Source organism: Hippoglossus stenolepis, chromosome 22 (genome assembly GCF_022539355.2).
Source record: "Hippoglossus stenolepis isolate QCI-W04-F060 chromosome 22, HSTE1.2, whole genome shotgun sequence".
NCBI classification, from domain to species: Eukaryota; Metazoa; Chordata; class Actinopteri; order Pleuronectiformes; family Pleuronectidae; genus Hippoglossus; species Hippoglossus stenolepis.
Genome location: NC_061504.1, coordinates 5,420,502 through 5,441,198, shown reverse-complemented (window position 1 = coordinate 5,441,198; position 20,697 = coordinate 5,420,502). Strand labels below are relative to the sequence as shown.

Here is a 20,697-nt window from a genome sequence, read left to right as displayed (position 1 = left end):
AGTGGGACCTGTGCTCACAGCCCAGCACCGTACCCCTCGGTTGGCTCAATCCAATCGAGCCCCTATGGGAAGTTATGTATCGTGTATCTGACGCCACCAAGTACCACCACAGACTGTCCAGCAGCTCACTGATGCCCTGATCCAGGTTCGAGAGGAGATCCTCCAGGACACCAACTGCCGACTCATCTGGAGCCTGCCAGATGTTGTCGGGAGACACATGATTAGTTACTGTGATGAAATCATGAAGAAGAGTCAGATGAAATATCTGTGTCACCTCAAGGATTTAATTTGTAATTATGTTTAATATGAGCAAGTTATATGGCAAGTGCCATAATGATTGAATCACCAAATTTCCCTTTTATTTTGTCCAAAATTCTATGTTAAAATCTTCTGACACTTGACATACAGACAGTTGGGGTCACCCTGAAGGTGAGTGAGGTGAAATATCTGTGTCACCTTCCAAGTATTTCTTTTAAATAATACTTAAGTTGAGTGCCATAGTGGAAAAAGTAGCCAACTTTGCTGTAAATATTCATAAAAACATATATATAATACACAATTTCATTATACTTGTTAACACCTTGTGTGGAAATCAATCCTCCATAATAACTGACATAAAACTTTCAATGTTTGTCTGCAGCTTCTTTTAAGCTCCAAGCACCTGTGTACCGTAAGATCCCGAATAGACGCGCATCAAATTTCAAAGTGTGGCTGGAGTCCCCCTGCATTCACACACAATGAACCACATGACCTCAGTGTAGTTCCTCAGTGACTGTACAAGCGACGTTATATTGTGTGAATGATGGAGAAGACCGGCTGCTCCTCTCTGGAAAACACAGGTCCGTCTCTCTGGACTCCTTCACTGAGTGTTCAGCAGCTAACTAGCTCTCTAGCTTAGCTAGTCGTTAGCACGTAGCTCCAGCTAACAGCAGAGCTGGTAGCTACCACCCAAAATTACAGAGCGAGGCATGGGAACGAGTTAGCATTTCGTTTATCTAATCATAGTAAATGATTACACATCATTTCTGATTCTTACAAGTGAGAAACCAGACTTGTTAAAGCTGCATCGTCCAGTGTTTGGCTAAGATGCTAACTAGGCTAAACGAGGAGCCGAGCAGAGTTCTGCTTGTTTTGGTTGTTAGCTCATGATGCTTGGTGCTTATCAGTTCATCTCATGCTGTGTGAAGTGTATCTCTATGTTTATCACATTATCTCCATTGACTCCAAAAGAGTAGAAAACACAAGGAAAGAGCTGCTGTATCTTCCAGCAGCTCTACCTGCCTTTTTACGTTGTGTTTGTGAGTTTATTAAAGGTTCTCCATCAATCTGACACGAAAACATGTGCTACAGAAAGTTAACACACTGAATGATCAAGCTTCAGTTTAACATCTAACAGTCTAAAGTAATAGGAAATGTTATTTTGTATATACATTTAATGTCAAATCATATTTGTCATGCTGATCTGGTCACATGATAAACATGTGCAACCAAAATCTCAGACCGTAACTGAGGGAGATATGGACTAATGGAGTTTGAACTTGTAGGGAGGACTGTACATTCTGATTGGTCATATCACTCTTAATATAGGTCATAGGGAATTGTTCTCATCCACAGTATAAAAAATAACTATTTTATTAAAAGTGTTAATATTGAATTGCAAGCAAATTGGTCAGATTTTCACCAAAGTAAGTTTATAAAGTCAACACCTCCATAATGTTTCCTCTTTGGTTTTTAAGTCGTATTATATCACATAACAAATACAACATGTTGGAATCGTTTTTTATAAGATTCATAAAATACATTCAGAACATTTTGGTGCCATAAGTTTCTCATTTGACCAAATAAGTACGAAAAACCCATAGGCAAAATCAAAGTGGGATGATTTGAAATTGATGAACCCTATTGACGGATCTGCACACATCTGAGTTCACATTCAGGAGACACACATCATGACCCCGTCCTCCTCATGCCTGTGTCCCTACAGATGTCTTCCTGCCACTGTCCTCACTGAGGCTGCTGATCCCTCCTCTGCGGCTGCTCTCCGCTGCGATGTGGCAGGTGGCTCAGCGGAGGGACCACCTCGATTACGAAAAGCTGGATGAGTTTGTGTCCCTGGTGACGGCCACGGTTCCAGACCTGCTCAGTCCAAAGCAACGAGGCAAACTGCTGCTCCGACTGCGATCCAGAGTGAGTCAGTGGGTTCCAGCTGAGATCAAGTGACAAAACATCCTCCTAGTGTCACACTTCATGGAAACAGTTGACTGAATGTCTCGCTGTGTCTCTTCAGATTATTCTTGAGCTGTGTAGAAATGAGGAAACAGCCGACATGTCGCGTATACAGCCGCACCTAGAACGAATCCGCCCACCAGGACACACGGGGGTAAGTCCGAGCAGTGTTCTTTTGCAATGGCCTTATTACCATTCCCAAAAGAACAGGTGACAGCGTGTTGGTGATGTAAGTGCATGTCACGTGTCAGAGAGTGATGGCCTGTCCTGTCCCCTGGAAACATCCTGATGCATCATGATGTGTTTATATTGTTTCGAGACGGTCCCCGAATCAATGACAGTATATTTCAGAGTGGAGATGCAGAGGTGGATGCAGAGGAGGCCATTTTTGTGGAGCTCATCCAAACACTCCTCAAAGACCCAGCAGAGAGGAAACACTTTTACCAGGCAAGACCACTTCACGTAAAACATCAGATTTTATTGTTATCATTTTACCTCACCCTCCGCTGTTGGATTTCTGAGTATCTGTCACTTCTGTCCTTCTCAGGAGGTTTTTCCAGCAGAATATGGTCTCAGCTACGACACAGACATGCAGCTGCTTGTGTGGGAGTTTCTTTCCAAACTGGAGAAACTTCTGCCAGTACCAGACCTCGGCCAGGTGGGAAGAGACATACAATCAGTAGGGCTGGGCAATAAATCAATAAATGTCTCCATATATTTTCCTTGAATAGCAATAAAACAAAGGTCCAATATATAAAATAATATAATGCTTAAATATTGTGTAAGCTAAGTGAGGTAAAAAATCTGAGGTCGATCAGTCGTGTGTTATACCTCACACATGATTGATTTGCCTCAGATTTGTAAAAATGTTTGTCATTCTCTGCTCATAAAGAACCATTTAAATCCACAACTTTCACTCAGGAGCACAAATCAGTCTTTAATCAATAACCCGACATTTATCTTGTTAATTATCGATATCGACTGATGTGTAACATTTTAGCTTGTTATACTTTTTGGCCATATGGCCCAGCTCTAACATGCACACACTCATATATATCTATATAGATATATCTATATATATAGATATATATATATAAATACTTTTAATGACATCAGTGTTATCAGATTATTTTAAAACTCATCTACATAAAAAATCTAGTATTGATCAGGCTAAAAGATAAACAGTATATGTAATTATTATTTTCATTAATAGTTGTAAGAGACATGTATATGAAGGGAAGCTTTAAAAAAAAGAAAAAAAAAAGATTCTTAAAGCTTTATTTACTCACAATTTATTGTATGATGACACTAAATCATTCCTTTTGTTTGTAAACAGACAGCTTCATGGCTGACCTCTGCCCCCTCAGTACTGAGGGACTGCCTGCAGGCGCTCTCCAACCCTGATGACCTGAGGTCTCTCCTGCAACACCATAAAAGCCTTGAACACCTCGGTGCAGAAGGTAAAAGAACCAGATGTTTCGGCCCCACTTCTCGTGTTTTTTTGTTTTTGTTTTGTTGTCCTCAGCCAAAGCATAACTAAAGACCAGAGGTGGTACACGTACTCTTTACTCAACTACAGGTACAGATACTTGTGTTAAAACGACTCAATGACAAGTATCAGTTCCATTTCAACCTTTTTTTCAAGTGAAAGTATAAAAGTACAGGCTCTGAAATGTACTCGCAGTATAAAAGTATAATGTTCCCCTCTGAAGGCCATTCCTACCTGTTGTATCTGTGCAAAGCAAACTGAGACTCATGTCGCATTAATATAGTTCGAAGACTATTTAATTTAACCACTCTTACTTCAAATATAATAAATAATATACTAAAAACAAGGTTAAAGCAAGAAAAGATTTATGAGCATGGGAAACTGTCTGGGGGGAAATGTGTTCAATGTGTTGAATGAAGTATTCTTAATTTGAATAGGGCCGACGTGAACAGCTAATTCCTCTATATCTTCTGTTATTCTATAGGAACCACTGTGGAGATGTCCACCCAGGTCTTTGCCTGCTCCGAGTGTCCATTCTTCCACATGCAGGAGTCCTACCTGCTGCAGCACATCGAGCACAGTCACCCAGAGCAATATGGCAAGTTCCAGAAGGCTGCGGCGACAGCTGAGGCCCCCGAGAAGAAGGTCCAGTGCCCTGAGTTCCCAAAGCCTTTCCCCATCCACGACAGGCCAGACCCACACACGTGCCAGGAGTGTGGCAAAACGTTCACCCGCGCCTCAGACGTGACCCGTCACCAGCGGACGCACACTGGCGAGCGTCCGTACGCCTGCGAGGAATGTAAGAAGGGCTTCAAGAACTCTTGGGATCTGACCAGACATCAACGCATTCACACTGGAGAACGGCCCTTCCTCTGCTCCCAGTGTGGCAAACGGTTCACGCAGATGGGTTTGCTCAAACTGCACTTTGAACGCACAGCTTGCGGCCAGACATGCAACCCTCCCTTAGACTTAACAACAGAGGTCGTAGTTGCAGAGGAGACATCAGAGAAAGGCAGTGGTCAGTACAAATGCCAGAAATGTGGCGAGAGCTTTGGCAGCATCCTGGAGCGGCTGAAGCACAGGCAGGGACACGTGGTCCGGCGTCAGTACAAATGCTCCCAGTGTGAGAAGATCTACAGCCGGGCGTCGGATCTAAAGAGACACCAGATGAAGCACACAGGTGAGCGGCCATTTTCCTGTGAGTGCGGCAAAAGCTTCACCCACGTGTGGCTCCTGAATAAGCACCAGCAGATCCACATCAAGGAACGTCCTTACCCGTGTGCAAAGTGTGGGAAGAGCTTCACGCAGGTTCAGATTCTTAACAGGCACCTGCTGACCCATAATGGCCAGCAGCCTTTCCAGTGCTCCTACTGTGAGAAGAGCTTCACCCAGCTGGCCAGCCTCACACGCCACGAGAGAATCCACACAGGTGAGAGGCCGTACGTCTGCTCCACCTGTGAGAAGACCTTCCTCACACAGGGAGAGCTGGGCCGACATCAGCGCAGCCACAGCAACTTCAGGCCGTTCAGCTGCTCCCAGTGCCCCAAGAGCTTTAAAACCAAGCGTGCTCAGAGCGAACACCTCAATACTCACACGGGGGAGCGTCCGTTTGCGTGCTCACGCTGTGGGAAGAGATTTGCCAAGTCGACCTCCCTCATCCGGCATAACCTGACTCACACAGGAGAGCGACCGCACCAGTGCTCTCAGTGTGGAAAGACCTTCCTCACCTCTGGGGAGCTGCTCCTCCACAAACGGATCCACACAGGAGAAAGGCCGTATCCCTGCTCCTACTGTGAGAGGAGGTTCAGGTGCTCGTCCGACCTCAACATGCACATCCGGACACACACCGGGGAGAAGCCGCACAGCTGTCTGTTCTGTAAGAAGTGTTTCTCTACATCGACGAGGCTGAAGAGACACATGCGCACACACATGGAGAAGGGCATAACAGTGGAAACATTTCATGTTTGAGCTGTCAGGAGCCAATAGTGTATTTATTTTAACATTATGATTATTATAATAAAAAAATTCAAACAATTGTAAAAAGAAAAAATCATTTTATATTGATATTTATGGTTGTGTCGATGCTGTTTTATGAAAATCATCTTTGCAAAGTGTTATGTCTGGTTTTATGAAGATAGGGATGATTACCTTCTGGCTTCTTGCTTATAAATATTAGCCGTTACACAGGAAGACACAGATAGTGACATTAATTTAGCAGTTTACAATGAGAGCATTTAACCTCCACAGAATAAGGATGAGGATAAGAGGATTTTTAAAAATAAAACCAATCTAGTTTTTGTAGATGTCTGCTGAAATTTGTAATAACATCCAATAAAGTGCTGTAGTATATTGTGACCTTTTAGAATCAACCTGTTTTTTTAGCTCCAATGATTCACAGGGAAAAGACAAGAAAATGCATGTAAAATGTTATGTATGCTGTCCTGTCATAGGACCCCTCATATTTAAGTTTTCAACCAAGTGGGAGATTCCCGAACCCTGAGAAACTCATAACACAATTATTTTAAGCCAGCAAGGCCAATGTAGGGCTGTGAAAACAATCCTTGAACTTTTACTTTATTAAAGTAATACTGCATTGGAACTCTGTCAATGCTTATAACGTTAGAAGCAAAAACAGTAGGGTGAGGCTATGGTGAGGAGGAGGAGGGAGCGTGGGAAGAGTGATGAAGTCAAGCAAAGACAAACGGGAGCAGCAAAGAGTCAAAATTGTCCAAACAAAATAAGGATTAATGAAGTGAAGAGATAAGAGACGCTGAGGCAGCAAAACCACTTATCTTCACAATGCCCACAAGGATGAGTGGAGTCAGCTCATCTGATGGACTGCACTGGTTTAGCTTCCACTCTGTCGGATTTTGTTTGTCTAGATGTTAATTACATTTTCAGTTTTGTAAATAACCTTGTTTTTTTTTGTCACAGCTCATGTGGGGTCTCCCCTCCTTTGTTCACACACACACACACACACACACACACACACACACACACAGAGAGAGTTCTTAAACATTGTCCCACATTGTGTTTTCTATCTTTTGACTGATTTTATAATCTGGACAGTCTCCCCCTCTAGTCTTGGATACTTCCTCTGGTACCAGGGTTGCAGATCTCTGAGGGTGGACGAGCTGGAGGAACCTGTGGTATGGGTGAGGTCTGTGGGGGGGAGCAGCATTTTGTCTCCTGTTCAGTGTGTATTGCCAGTTGTAAACGGAACTGAACATTTGTTTTTCCAGTTTCAGGGATTGTGGCAGAACCACTTCTGTACGTGAGTGTGTGACAACTCTCTCAGGAGCTTGATGGGTGGAGGGAACATTGGGAAAGATTCATTCAGGCCATGTTTTGTTTTCAAGTGATTATAATAATGTTTCAGGCACTACAGTTGGACTCCACCAGATATCATTGAGCTGCTGATTCCTTACAGGTCGGCCTTTCAGGAGGTCAGAGCAAAGAGTCCTGGCCGTACTCGGCTCACAGTTCAAGACTTGTGGAGACAAAGCTTCTGCCGTCCTGGCTCCTGGATTATTGACCGGTCTTCCTCTTTGAAGGTTAGATCAGAAAGTGTCTAAAATCTCTTCAAAAAACCTATTTATTCAGGCATTTAAATTATGCTTCTACTGTGATTTGTTCCTATTTCTTGGCTGTTTTTGTTGCATTTAATTAAGCATCTGCTCTATCGTCTTTTGTGTCTGTTAATGACTTTGTAACCTTGGTATCCACTTTTTTGCACACATCCAAAGATGGCTGATTCAGACGTTGTCAGAAATGTCGATGCATAATGCGTGACACCGTCAAGGGAACCAGACCACAGGTTGAAAACCCTTTTATTGGTTTATTGGTTATTTTTTATGGTAATGTAGAGACAGCTGATTTCAAGTTCCACACACAAGTAATCTCAAGATTATTTGTATACATTTGCTATTATTATTACTATTATTGGTAGTGGTTGTGTATTTGCTCTACAGTGTAGTGAAATCTGTATGAGATCAGATATCAACGTCTCCATTACCATTTTCCATAGTAACTGAACGTGTTTCACATAAACTCTAACACAGTATAAGCCTGTGTTTACAATATTAGGATGAAAAATGAAACTGATCATCTGCACTGATCGCTGTAACCGCGTGCTCATCACATGGTTTATCTTTACAGTGCGAGTTAAATATTGAACTTCCCTCCACGTTTCCCGCCGGACAGCTTATCTGCGGGGACTTCCTGTCCCACCCACATTCTCGTGTCGCTTCCGGGTGGCCACACAAGACCAGCAGCGAGTTGTCGTTATCTCAGCGCTGTCAACAAAAGTTACTGAACGGCCCAGCTCCCGCCACACATTCAGCGAAAAGACATGCATATCAAAACAGGTGAGTTTGTGCAACTTTCACGACGCGTTCGACGGGAATCCGCCACTTTCGCGGGCGGTAAATCCGCTGCCTCGCCGCGGTGCTAGCTGCCCCTGCTAGCGGCGTCGATAGCTGCCGTCTCGCAGCTTTGAATGGGGGGTTACGAAACTTTGACTCGGGCTAACATGCTAACTAGCATCGAATGGCTTCATGTGGTCAAAATGGAAGCGTCTCTTCGTCGACAGCCGCCGTCGTCGAGACGCCGTAGGATAATGCGAATCCCGTTTTAGCGACAGCTGAGTGGAACCAGTGAGTTTAACTCGACGCACAATGACGCTGCTAATTAAAGTTTGCTAACACCGGTGTTGGCTGCCAGCAGCGCAGACTCCAGACGAAGCAGAAGCTAACGTAGCTAAGTTGTTTTTCTGACCAGATGCTGTGTAAACGGGGCAGTCCAACTCGTTTCTACACATTTCTGCCGCTGGGTTAAAACAGGCTTTTTGTCCTTGTCAACTCCGCAACCAAACTGTGAACTAGTCGTCCCCTGCGCGGTTAACTAGCTGATCGTCCCCTGCGCGGTTAACTAGCTGGTCGTCCCCTGCGCGGTTAACTAGCTGGTCGTCCCCTGCGCGGTTAACTAGCTGATCATCCTCTTTCATGACTAACTATCATGTGTTGCTGCATGACACATGCAACTATAGTTACATGTATTCTTACTTACAAGGTTCGTTCCAGTTATATGTTCCAGTTTGTTCCAGTTTGTTCCAGAGAGATAGAGACATTTACTACATTCACAACCATTATTTTTTATTAGAGCAACATTAATATTGGATTTCTAACCTATATTTATAGTATTTTCCTGATATTTAAGTGTGATTTGTGGATATGGTCTGAATGAATACATATTGATTGATATTATTATTCAGAATGAGAATCAGCTGTACTGGCCAAGTATGTGTTCACATACAAGGAATTCCTCTCTGGTTTTACTCTGCTCTCCGTTTACTTGCATGGAAATAGACGTGTAGTCAGAGACGAGGACAACAAAACCTGAACAAACAAGTTAATAGAATGGTAACAAGAAATACCACAATTATAGTGTATATATATTTAACATGTGTACATGTCCACCAGTGTATATGTATGTCTGTGACTCGAAGTATCTTCTGCTTCTTGTTCAGTAAAAATAAATCCTGACTCATTGGGCAACATGTTCCGATATATTGTCAGGATCTAATTTTAAATCTATTAGAACTATCTATTAATCGATCGATCTGCTGTTGTGTAAAATGTCAGACAATGGAAAGGAGAGAGAATTAAGTGTGGGGCTTATGAAAGCTTTAGGTCCAGTGTTTGTGTGGCGTCACTTGTTTCACCTACAATGACAAAGTGTGAAAAGTAAAGAAATCCTCACATTTAAGAAGTTAATGTCAAAGAAGCTCTGAAATTAATTTCAATCTATTGCAAAGTTCTGAGTTTTTGTGTGCGAGATGATCAAGTGACCTTTTGAAGCATTGCAGCAGTCAACGCACGAGTTTCAACGGATTAAAAAAAACAATTATTTAGCATGACACTTTTTTAAATTTTAAGATGTTTTTACTCCAGTTGTTTATCCTCTTAATTATATATTAATTATGAGTCTTCGTGTGGTTCTGCACAACTTGGCAAACATCAACACGTGGAACCACCTTTCTGTCTGAACTCGACTGTAACAGTGAAGTCACACGGTGTCATTCCCATCTGCTGTGTGAATGAAGCAGTCGGTGCAAAGATCCTTTATGGACTCAAGCCAAGTGAAGTATCATTTAGTGTGAGGCACCTGTTGGTCTACACACAGTGTCCTGCTCACTGTTGTTGTGGCAACAAACCAGAGCATGACACTGATTTGTGATGTTTGCAGTTAAATGGGGTTTGTTAAAGCTCAGCCTAAATGTTAAAGGGATAGAATTTAAATTCACTCCTAATCCACTCACCACTATGCCGATGGAGGGGTGTTTGAGTCCTCAAAACACTTTCAGTTTCAGGAGTTCAGGAGTTTCAGGGGTAAACAGCGTTGCAGCCAAAGTGGCTTCTTCTTCAGACGTAATAAAACAGTGTTTGTGTGGTGTCATCCAAGTGTCCGCAAGCCCAGACATTCATATTCGACTCGAAAAAAGGTAATTTACAGTTTTTAGCCAAAATGTTCCCCCGGAATTGGCAATGCTAGCTGATGGTGTCCCCGGGGGTAAGATAACGCTCCTCGGAGGATTTTATCGGGGGACATTTAGGCTTAAAACTTGGTGTAACTGGCGTCTTTCGAGTTGAATTTAAATGTTGGGGCTTGCGGACACTTGGATGACACCACACGAGCAGTATGGAGGCATGTTATTTTTTTCCTGTTATTATTACGTCTAAAGAAAAGGTCACGATTGACTTCGCTTGTATTGGATTCTGCTTTAACAAAGTTTACCCCTGAGACTCCGGAAGTGTTTTGTGGACTCAAAACACTACACCCACCCTCCATCGGCATAGTGGTGAGTAGATAATGAGTGAATTCTCATTTTTCGGTGAACTATCCCTTTAATGTCTGATTTGTTCTCTGTGGCACAGTTATCACAGAAAACTAGAACATGTTACCGGTATGTGTGATGTGTGTATATATTGTTATATTTCACGTGTGACAACAGCAGATATCTGACCAACATGTTAACTCTTATGTTTCAGGTACATGGGAAGTCAACAACACTGTGTGTGAGTCCGATACCCTGTGTGACCCAGCCGTCCTTGTTTCAGCCACTAACTCTGAACCACATATTCGAAACCGCCGTCTGTCCCCCGGCTCAGGAAACTGTGGAGGTGGTGGGGGTGGTTGCATCTCTGGAGGTGACCAGCAGCCCCGGCAGCTTTCACCTGAGGGCGATCTGATTGCACCCGGTCACACGCACGCCTTCACCTTCCGCAGGGAAAAGGAGCGGAAGGGTCAGCAGCACAAAGGCCGCAGCCTCCGCAGGGAAAGTCAGAAGGGAGTGAGAGTGGGCGAAAGGCCTCAAAAGGTTAACCAAAAGGAGAGGTGGGTGGAGGACAGTCTGTCACTGCTCAAACCCCCACCTGCCTTCCCCGTGCAGGACAGCCCTGCAAAGCTGCAGCCTGCTGTCAGCTACGCTTCCAAGGTGAAAGCGGGAGCAGTAAGCGGCGCGCTGGAGGAGGATCGCCCCCTCATCGGTGTTCTACTACAGAACCAGTGGGGTCTCAGTTTCATCAGCGAAGCGAGGCCCGTCACAGAGGGCTCCAGCCCTCGCCCTGCTGCCAACGCCCTCCCACCTCAGCCCACAGACGCTAAACAGTCAGAAGACCTACAGTTCGACACAGCCATCATAGTCCAGGCCCCTGAAGACACACCAGGTCCAGTCACTACCTCCCTCACCCCCAACACACGCCCAGAGGAGAGCAACGGGAAGCTGCTGCTAAGCTGTCGCCATCTAGTGGAGGCTTTGAACTATCACAATAGAGGTCAGCATTAAGAGGAGCTTTGAAAACACAGCAGATGTTTTTTTTATTTGAAAATTGTCCTTAATGCACATTACTCTGCTAATGATGATTCTTTTTTTTCTCCTCAGAATGGAATTCTATGTGTAACAGACAGAAAAAAGGTACGTTGACTTAAGATTTCTTCCACAAACACAGGAGAGCACCTAGGACACATTGGTGTTTAGGAATGTTGTGAAATTGACTCAAGCTCCTTAGAAGTACCAAAATATATCATGGCAGTATTTCATAGCCAGGTCTGTTTTTAATACACACTTAATTTATTATGTAGATCTGTGTTTTTTTATTTTATTTATTATTTTTACATGGGAAGGTCCAATTCCAGAATAAGATACTCACCCCACAAAGAAAATGTATTGGAGAATTCCCGACTACTGAGTTTTAGGGGGAAAAGTCGATTAACCACGGGGGACCTTTTTTGTCAATGTGAGAGAGGACATTTGTTGGCGGTGGGACATTTTAGAGAATTCTTTAATTGTCGTCTGCCTTCCTTGTCCACTCGGTTGGTGCTTTTCCTCACTAGCTTTGCGGCTGCTAGTGTTAGCTGTTGTAGCTTTACATGGTTATGCATAGTGCTGGTGTTGTACTCTAAGGTAGCCTTATAGCAGCTCATGGTTTTATCTGCTCTGCTATAATATTTCCACACTGAATTTTTTTCTGAATCTGGTATCACGGCCATGTTACTTTGCGGCTCTTGCTGCTTTAGTGGCCACACTGCAGTGTTTAAGTCAGGCATGCCAACTATGAGCTGTCAATTGCTTGTCATAACAGCGCCCCCTGCTGCAGATGTTACTGGCTTTTGGCACAGTGTCTACTTGTGGTTTTGATAGTCGTGTAGTCTGTTAAACCCTAATACTTATAAATGAAAACCCTGCATTTGTTTGGACAGTTAATGCAGTTTGATTGAATTTGTAACCGTGTAATAGTAAATGATTTCGTCTCAATGAGGCAAACCAGTGTTTTTTTTATCGAGTTATCAGCTCATTGTGAGGAACTGGTGGAGCAGCTCATCCTCATTGATTTCTCAAAAATTCCTTGTGTATTTCTGCCATTTAACATGTTGCCCCTTGTGACTTTGTTTTTCCAGATCCTAACAGGATTGTCTGGTACAAGGAAACCCAGGAGCACCCAGCCTAGCAGTGTGAGGAACCCAAAGCAAATCCCAACACAACACACGCCTACATGCACATTCAAAACATGTAAAGATGGACAACTTTTTGAGTCCTGTTCACACACACTGCACTCAGGTTGATGTCTTCACGCAAAGCCACACTGAGACACTTTGGACTAACTCCTCTGAGATCTTGCAGCAATGGACTTTTTTAACGCCTTACAGAGAGCCTGCCTTAATTAATCACATGTTTTCATCGCCTCATTACCATTTTTAGCTTGTATGTGTAGAGCTGGTCTATTTTTTTTTCTTCCGTTTTTAAAAAAAAAACAATCTGAGGAAGTATAACTTAATTTTTCCTCCCAGTCTGAAAGCTGCAGTTTTATCAAACTATCTTCTTTCCTCTGTAAAAGCGAGTGGTCAATCAAGCACTTTGTTAAAAAAACCTGTTGTGACCAATCCCTGTGTGCGAGAAGCCCTCACCAGAGTGATTTACACCCCCCCTCAATTATGAACAGAATGTCTTGTATCTGCTTGAGTTTTATGGTTCATGTATGCAGACGACTTCCGTGTCTTCAGTTTACAGAAGGGTGTAGTCAATGGCACAGTAAGAGTTCACCCTTTACCCCTGTCAGATCTTAATGCTGTGTTCCTTTTTTTGTTTTTATTTGGTTCCCTAATTGGGTGAATGTTACTCATGAATCCATAAGAGATCTCACCATGTCCAGTATGTTGATTTTTGAAAAGAAAATTTATTGAATAAAAAAATTTACACTGGAGAAGGGGAAAATGTAAGTGAACGGTATTGCTCAATAAAAATGAATAAACGTGATATTTTCCATCTTAGTCCGTTTTATTACCCACACACAACACAGCCTCTGTAAAAGAGACAAGATGCTTCAAGCCTGGACGGGTCAGAAGGAAAACTGCTGTAGTCCATCTCAGGAAAGCTCCACCACCTCCCGGGACCAGAAGAGGTTTTGCAGGAGGGTACAAAACTTTTCTCCACTGCAATATTTGCACCAGCCACAAAAGAGTTAAGTCTCCTTTAGCAATCTTAAAGGGATAGTTCACCCAGAAATGAAAATTCACTCATCTACTCACGCCGATGGGGGGTGTGGGTGAAGTGTTTGAGTCCACAAAACACTTTGAGTATCACGGGTAAACAGTGAGTCTGACATAATAAAACATGCCTCCATACTGCTCGTGTGGTGTCATCCAAGTGTCCGCAAGCCCCGACATTTACACCACAGGAGCAGTATGGAGACATGTTATGATTCTTCTGTTTTATTACGATTGACTTCAATTGTATTGGAATCTAACAAAGTTTACTCCTGAAACTCCAAGTGTTTTGTGGACTCAAACGGCATAGGGGTGAGTAGATAAATGGATTTTCATTTATGGATGAACTATCCCATTAATGGTAAAGCTGGAAATCCTTTTATAGTTTTAAATCCCATGTAAAAGAAATCTACCTTCTCTGAATACAAATCCCTAACCACCTTTTATAAAAAAGACTCAGTAACAGATGGGCAATCATTCTTATTAGGATCAGTTCAATGTTGGTTTGGTCTTTTCATTGGATTTGTTCACAAGAAAACAAAGACTTGTCCTTTAAACAAGTGAAGTGGAAGCCATTCGATGTTTGGCCTAATTTAACTGAGTAGCTCTTCATGTCAAATGCAGCAGAGTTGGAGTGTGTTCAGGTGCCAGCTGCACTGCTCTCCAGTCATAACCGACCCACTGCAGCAACATGTCTCTAGTCCATCAGTCAGTCTCTCCACGTCACCTCCACTTCATCTGTTCTGTACCTACAACAGGAGAAATGAAAGAATCATTCAACTGTTTGAACAAGCAGCTCTTCTTTCTAACTAAGGGGAAAATGACTTCAGCTGATAAACAGTGATAAAGGTCTGTGGGGTCTGGAGAATAAATAATCTTCACTTGCTGGCTATGCATCGTCATACGATTTTGATCAGCATTTTTATGACTTATTTACGCCTTGCTAAATGCTAAAAGTATAAGACATTAAGAAGTCATAGTATAGCAAGGCATGAAAATGCCGTAGTATAGTAAGGTATAAACCCACCACATTACAGTAAGGCTTTACTTTAAAATGGTCTATTTATATAGTGCTTTTCTAGCCTAGATGACCACTCAAAGCACTTTACAGTACTATGAAGTTTTCATGCCTTAATATAAGTTTAATTACAAAATACAGAATAGTTATTTAGAATAAACAATATATTGCTTGTATGTCTAAAATGAAATAAAATAAAACATGGCTTTGATGTGTGCCTCTCTTTTCTTTTTAATCTATGGCTGTTCTCTATCACTGAGGTAAACATTATGACTTCAGGTAAGTGTGGTAGCACCAAATGGTCTGATGGTGCCGAGCAGATATGTCTTCTATTAACAGTGGGACTCTGTCATTTGAATCCAGTTCTATGACGAATATGCTAGATCATCATATCACAAGGATTGCTGTCGCTTCCAGAAGGACAAAGCTGAAGACACTTGATAGAGGTGAACGAAAGAAACAGTAATGTGGAGTCTACCTTTGTGTTATCCATGAGTCTTCCAGCTCCGTCACCTGACCGGACCTGAACATCTCCCAGCCAGCTTGAGCAATCATTGCTCCGTTGTCTATGCAGAATCTGAGGCAAAAGGTGAATAGTGAGTCATCTGGACTGAATCTTGAACACTGTGTTACTGGCAGACTGAGATCTCTACTTATTTTAGGAATTCAGCAGTAAGGGGATGATGATTAATGTTTCACATTATGTTCATATTTACTTTACAAAATGACCATACCAGTGGTTCAGCCTGTTTAGTACAAATCCTATACACTTTACATTATTTACAATTTTATGACGCATGCCATTGTTTTTTTAAGGATGATTTAATTATTCTAAAATCAACATGTAAAGAGTTGCAACCTGTTTCTGATGAGTCTCATGTCTGATTGTATTTTTCTAACTTTGACTGTGCAGTAATGTATTGTAGACTTTAAATAAATGTGTTCTTGTACATTATTATCACAGAATTTAAAAACTTTGACTACAATAAAAGCAGACATGCTGATTGTGATGTACAGCCCTACTTTAATTATTTGAGCAAAAGAAATAGCAGCCTGGGAGGAGTAAGCAAAGCATAAATCAGAAACACGGCATGTACTTACATGCATGGGTGATTTAAGGGAACTAACATTTGTGCTGGGTGTGCTTCTTACATTCAGAGAGAATTTGACTTTTGTAACAATGGAAAAGCTGTAACAGCATTTGCACCACCCACACTACAAGAATTCAGTTGGAGGGCGTGTTGGATTTGAGCGTCTTGGTGATTCAGCAGGCATGAAGTTTGCCACTTAAGAGACTAGTTTAAGCTTCAGTCCAGGTATTTCCAGCCTGGTTGAATCTGAAGCAAACTGTAATCTTACACTAAATGAAAGTGAAGGTGCTGTGCGTGGACGGACTGGTTTACCGTTCATCTGTGGCAAACAGCTTCGCTCCTCGCTCCTGACACATCACCCCCATCATCTCCTGCAGACGCATGTTACCTGCAGAGTTGACAGCAGCTGTGATTCTCTACACAGGCTGGACTCAACGTCATAAACACAGACCAAATCATGTGGTCAATAAACTACTGTGAGGCTTAAATGATTCTCCTCAACATGAATTACAGGAATATGTTTTAATCAATTATGGGATTAGCCTTTTAGGTATTGATACATTCACATTTCAGACATTGACTAATACATATAAACCAAGAGCAAGGCAGCACTATTCAAGTTAATAAGAGGTCAAATTATCACACTGCATTTCACCAGCAGTAAATGTTAAACCTGTTTATTTGGTGATGAAGGTTAAGGTCAGAGAGCTCAGCCAGGAGATATAAATAAAATCAGTGATGTTTTATTTTTATTGGCTGGTATTCCATATCCATGTTTGGTGATCTTTTTTTTCTAGGAGGAATTGTGTGTGCTGATCTGTTGCTGATGTGCCTGCACAGTTTGATGATTATCAGGAATACAATTATTTCTGTCCCTATCCAATTTCTCTCTGTAGTTTTGCACAGAAAAAAATGGATAAGCTTGTTCCTTTAAAAGGCAAAACCAACTCTTACACTCACCCGTGTGATTTAAATGCATTTCCCAACTGGAGAAAGTGAATAATAAAGTCGTGTACACAGTCTCTCAGGCTTCTCTGTTGTACTTTTGTCTCTGTATGACTGATAAACTCTATAAACAAAAGCTCACTCTTTTACACTTGAGGACATTTCCTGTTCATATTTTAAGGTTACTGAGACGTTTCACCTTGAAAGATAACAGACTAAACAAAGACGGACCCAGAAGTACAAAGGACACCAACAATGTGTATTTCAACAGGCATTACGTTTGTTGGATAGGGGTTTTATTTTAAGAATCCTTTTCTGTTGTACTTACAGCCAACCCCCCCGACGATGAGGACCTCTTGGGAGCCGCAGTGAGCCATGGCCCTCTCTGTGATCTCCACCAGCATGGCGAAGAGTGTCTCCTGTAAGAGGAGCCGATGAGGATTAGAGCTGCAAACATTGGTTGATCAATGAGTCAACCAATAGAAAAGTAATGATGATTTTTGATAAAGGGCTATCAGTGCATTCATTTTCTTTAAATGTCAAGTTGCTCAAATGCGAGAATGTGATTCTTTTCTTTGTCAAACATGATAGTAGCTGATTATCTTTAGGTTTTGGATTGTTGTTCGGACAAAACAAAAGACATTGGAATGGGTCAACTAGTGTTTTTTCTGACATATACACAAAACAGGTGGTAAATAATAAATAATTGAGAAAATAATCAATTAACCAGATATCTCAAGATCAATATAGAGTAAGCTTTTAAGAATTCTTGGTATTACCACTGAGTTGTTTGAAGTTTTGTGTTTTTTGTCAACAATTAACACAATAACAAGAATAAAAGCCTTTAACCTCACTACTGACTTTTACAAATAGTTTGAAATATCTATTGAACTGACTAAGCTACGGTGATGCACCAAACAGGAAAGCACTATACTAAGAGACTGATTGGGTGTGTGGTCGATCCATTGTACCTGCAGTGAAAAACACAGGTCCTCTGCTGTACACTGACCAGAGCTCAGCATCTTATTAGCAGCATCCTATCAAAGAAAGACTAATTATGAAGATGAAGTAATAGACATCAAATTGTATCATTGTGCCGATTTAACATCTACACCGTGTCCGACTCGGAAGATTAAATCACAAATTCCTGCTCACCTCAATGTAGGATGAAATCCCAGAAAATGAGACGTCCATTCCTTTAACAGTATATGGCAGCTCCACATAGTGACTCCCTCTAACAACATGAACAAAATAGCTAAATTAAGTCATGTTAAAAGAAAATTAAGCACACAATACATTCCCATGTATCTCAGAGGAGCTGCTTCGTGGCAAACAGCAGCAGATAATGTGTAATTATATTTGTAAACCACCACTCACTTTTTGGCCATCTGCTCTATGTTGTAGCCTGGACTGGGGTCATTGGAAATCTAAGGTAAGAAAGAGTTTAACATAATAGTATTAATACACATCTTTCAGACACAGTAAAAGGCAAAAAGCTGCTTCAATTAGGATAAATAATGACACCAACCTTTATAACTCTGGCGAACCTGTCCAAACAGTTTCCAATTGCAATGTCGATGGTCTCCCCAAATATCCTGTACCGCCGCTCTGAGTATGCAATAACCTGGAACAGGAAGAAATGGACGAAAGTATTCAATAACAATTCATTAAATTATGTCTGTGTAATACAGTTTCAGAACAGCAGTTTTTCCTCCTTAACGAGACCCACAAAAACCAAACCAACCTGTGTGTTCCCCCCACTAACGTAGAGCACAGTGGGGTTGTCGGATTTGGTGATGAGTCGACCCATCTCAATGTGTCCGATACAGTGGTTGACACCGAGCAGCGGTTTCCCCCAAAGCTGTGCGACTGTACGAGCCACCAGAGCCACCGTAACCAAGGGGGCACCCATACCAGGACCTGAGAGAGAAGAACAACAAGAGGTAGGTCTTTCACTAGGGGTGAAAAGGCCAGACAGTCTTTGCTTGAGAGAGAACATGACACCAGCCTGTCAGTTTGCTGATTAGTGGTAAATACTGTATGTTTGGCAAGGAAGCCAAAATAAACTTCTAAATAAAGCCTGAAGTTCAACACGCAAAGACTGAAAAACTGCACAGAACAGCCTCTGTTTACATCAAGGACAATCTAACATTGTCAGGTTAATACTGTAAACCCACATGGGGGTTTGACCAGTGGTCAAGATGTGAAGGTTTTCAAAAGATATAAAACATGTGGAACTGGATTTGTGTACAACACACTATGATTTAGTAGATATCTAGAATTATTCCTTTGATGCATTTATGATTTGTTAAGAAATGCTGTCTTGAGTTTTAATTTTGAAGTCAACATAACTGAGATACCACTGCTTCAGTGAAGTGTAGATGATGTGGAAAAAATAAATACAATAAACACACACACACACACACACACACAGTATTGTTCTTATGTTACCTTTGGTGTACGCCACCCCGTCGATGTCTGCAGGCTTGAGCCCTGCTTGTTCCAGGGCCTCCTTCAGGACAGTCAGTATGATGGCCCGGTGGTGCCTGGCCGTGTCGCTCGGCATGAATCCTGATTGGTAAGATAACATTCTGTCACTTTCACATGCAGGACTTTGAAGACGTTGTCATACCACTGGTGATGAGATGGTGGCATTAGTATTACAACAGAAATCGGACTCACCTTGACCAGGAGGTGTGATGTAAGTGCGTCGAGGATTGGAAAGAACTTCTCCATCCCGGATGATTCCTATGCCGATTTTATTGGCACTGCCCTCAAACCCAATTATTACAGTCATGGCTGCTGAAAAAAAAAAGAGAGAGAATATCAAAGTGCAGTGAAGACTGATGTTTGCTGTCTCGGAAGCACAGAAGCCAACAGGTTAAGTGCAACAGACGTATTATGTCTGATAACTTTCTCATTAATAACTTAATCTGTTTCGCAAGCCCATGTCTGACAAGGAATAAAACAGGAAGAGCTTGCTATGATAACAACATTTTAATACTAATACACAATTATGAGAAATGATATATTGATTTATATCCATAATTAGCATGAGAAATGTCACATTATTATTACTTTTAAGTTTAAAGACTGATGTTTGCTCCTGTGGGATAAACAGCAAAACATTCTAAATATCTGAGGTGGATTAGTTACACCTCCTCACTGTGCTTGCACCATACATAAGGTTTATATCAACATATACTTAGCTTCTCTTAAAACGCTATTAAACTAATACATTTATTCATAGTGTCGTATTGCTCAGCCCTCCTGCAATGACTGCTTTCTGTGCAATAGTAAAATTAAAATATAATAATAAACCTCTGACACCATTTTAATCTAACAATGTTCACATTTCATTTGCCAACACTAACCTATAATGATTTCCCCTGACAGGAATGGGCTTCCAGGTGAATTATGTGAGTGTGTATTTTTAGTCTGTAAGTTGTAAGTAAGCATACAAACATTAAACAATATTACAAATAAGTCAAATTTATTACTGAATTAGCTAAAACCACCATGTAACATAGGCTACAAACTGTCCATGTTTAGCTAAATCAAAATAAAACCACCTGTGTAGCTGAGTGTAGCTGCTATGCTAGCAGGGACAGCACACCGTTTCCCTACTACTAGCTTAGCTTAACGCGGTGTAGAATAAGAAGCAGGTATACCTGGCTTGTTAACTTCCTTCTGTGGCTCATATGAATCCAACTTGGTGTCAGATAAACTTTAAATCCGCTTCTTTCACTGCTGCTTCTTCTTCCTACAACCAAACTCCTCCATGTAGCCTCGAAGGACCCTCCCACCGACGGCTGCTGAGCTCGCCTCATCGAAAGAAACTGAATTTCCCCCCTCAGAAACATGTCAGGATAATATTCTGTGTC

At 41.8% G+C, this 20,697-nt stretch overlaps 3 protein-coding genes across 4 annotated transcripts; 2 read left to right on the top strand and 1 right to left on the bottom strand.

Moving 5' to 3' along the window:
• Positions 1 to 522: 522 nt before the first annotated feature.
• On the top strand, positions 523 to 6,083 carry LOC118101255 (zinc finger protein ZFP2). Its single transcript, XM_035146844.2, has 7 exons — positions 523 to 839; positions 1,985 to 2,187; positions 2,288 to 2,380; positions 2,578 to 2,673; positions 2,774 to 2,884; positions 3,563 to 3,686; positions 4,200 to 6,083. The coding sequence occupies exons 1-7, from the start codon at positions 800 to 802 to the stop codon at positions 5,681 to 5,683; spliced, it is 2,151 nt and encodes a 716-aa protein (XP_035002735.1). The 5' UTR covers positions 523 to 799; the 3' UTR covers positions 5,684 to 6,083.
• A 1,839-nt stretch (positions 6,084 to 7,922) lies between these two features.
• si:ch211-214j24.10 (uncharacterized protein LOC558894 homolog) lies at positions 7,923 to 13,536 on the top strand. Its single transcript, XM_035147151.2, has 4 exons — positions 7,923 to 8,082; positions 10,765 to 11,550; positions 11,658 to 11,690; positions 12,674 to 13,536. The coding sequence occupies exons 1-4, from the start codon at positions 8,067 to 8,069 to the stop codon at positions 12,721 to 12,723; spliced, it is 885 nt and encodes a 294-aa protein (XP_035003042.2). The 5' UTR covers positions 7,923 to 8,066; the 3' UTR covers positions 12,724 to 13,536.
• Positions 13,530 to 20,642, bottom strand: LOC118101408 (O-sialoglycoprotein endopeptidase). 2 transcript variants are annotated; one of them, XM_035147147.2, is made up of 12 exons: positions 20,485 to 20,642; positions 19,496 to 19,615; positions 19,265 to 19,384; positions 18,558 to 18,733; positions 18,342 to 18,437; positions 18,191 to 18,240; positions 17,969 to 18,047; positions 17,785 to 17,850; positions 17,142 to 17,232; positions 16,181 to 16,256; positions 15,256 to 15,354; positions 13,530 to 14,508 (listed from the first exon to the last, which is right to left on the bottom strand). In XM_035147147.2, exons 2-12 carry the CDS (start codon positions 19,608 to 19,610, stop codon positions 14,469 to 14,471), a joined length of 1,008 nt encoding a protein of 335 aa, XP_035003038.1. In that variant the 5' UTR covers positions 19,611 to 19,615; positions 20,485 to 20,642; the 3' UTR covers positions 13,530 to 14,468. The 2 variants fall into 2 exon arrangements, with proteins under 2 accessions (XP_035003038.1, XP_035003039.1); XM_035147148.2 differs by having other exon boundaries at positions 19,496 to 19,612; positions 20,485 to 20,638.
• Positions 20,643 to 20,697: the final 55 nt, after the last annotated feature.

Bases quoted from the DNA above. Each gene is read 5' to 3' on its own strand.
- si:ch211-214j24.10 (XM_035147151.2), top strand. The intron at 11,551-11,657 runs GTCAGCATTAAG...TTTTCTCCTCAG, and splicing joins TTTGAACTATCACAATAGAG to AATGGAATTCTATGTGTAAC. The intron at 11,691-12,673 runs GTACGTTGACTT...TTGTTTTTCCAG, and splicing joins GTGTAACAGACAGAAAAAAG to ATCCTAACAGGATTGTCTGG.
- LOC118101408 (XM_035147147.2), bottom strand. From the start codon at position 19,610: ATGACTGTAATAATTGGGTTTGAGGGCAGTGCCAATAAAATCGGCATA. The intron at 18,734-19,264 runs GTAACATAAGAA...CTTCTCTCTCAG, and splicing joins CGGGGTGGCGTACACCAAAG to GTCCTGGTATGGGTGCCCCC. The intron at 15,355-16,180 runs GTAAACCAGTCC...CTTTTGCCTCAG, and splicing joins CTGTTTGCCACAGATGAACG to ATTCTGCATAGACAACGGAG.
- LOC118101255 (XM_035146844.2), top strand. From the start codon at position 800: ATGATGGAGAAGACCGGCTGCTCCTCTCTGGAAAACACAG. The intron at 2,885-3,562 runs GTGGGAAGAGAC...GTTTGTAAACAG, and splicing joins CAGTACCAGACCTCGGCCAG to ACAGCTTCATGGCTGACCTC. The intron at 3,687-4,199 runs GTAAAAGAACCA...GTTATTCTATAG, and splicing joins TGAACACCTCGGTGCAGAAG to GAACCACTGTGGAGATGTCC.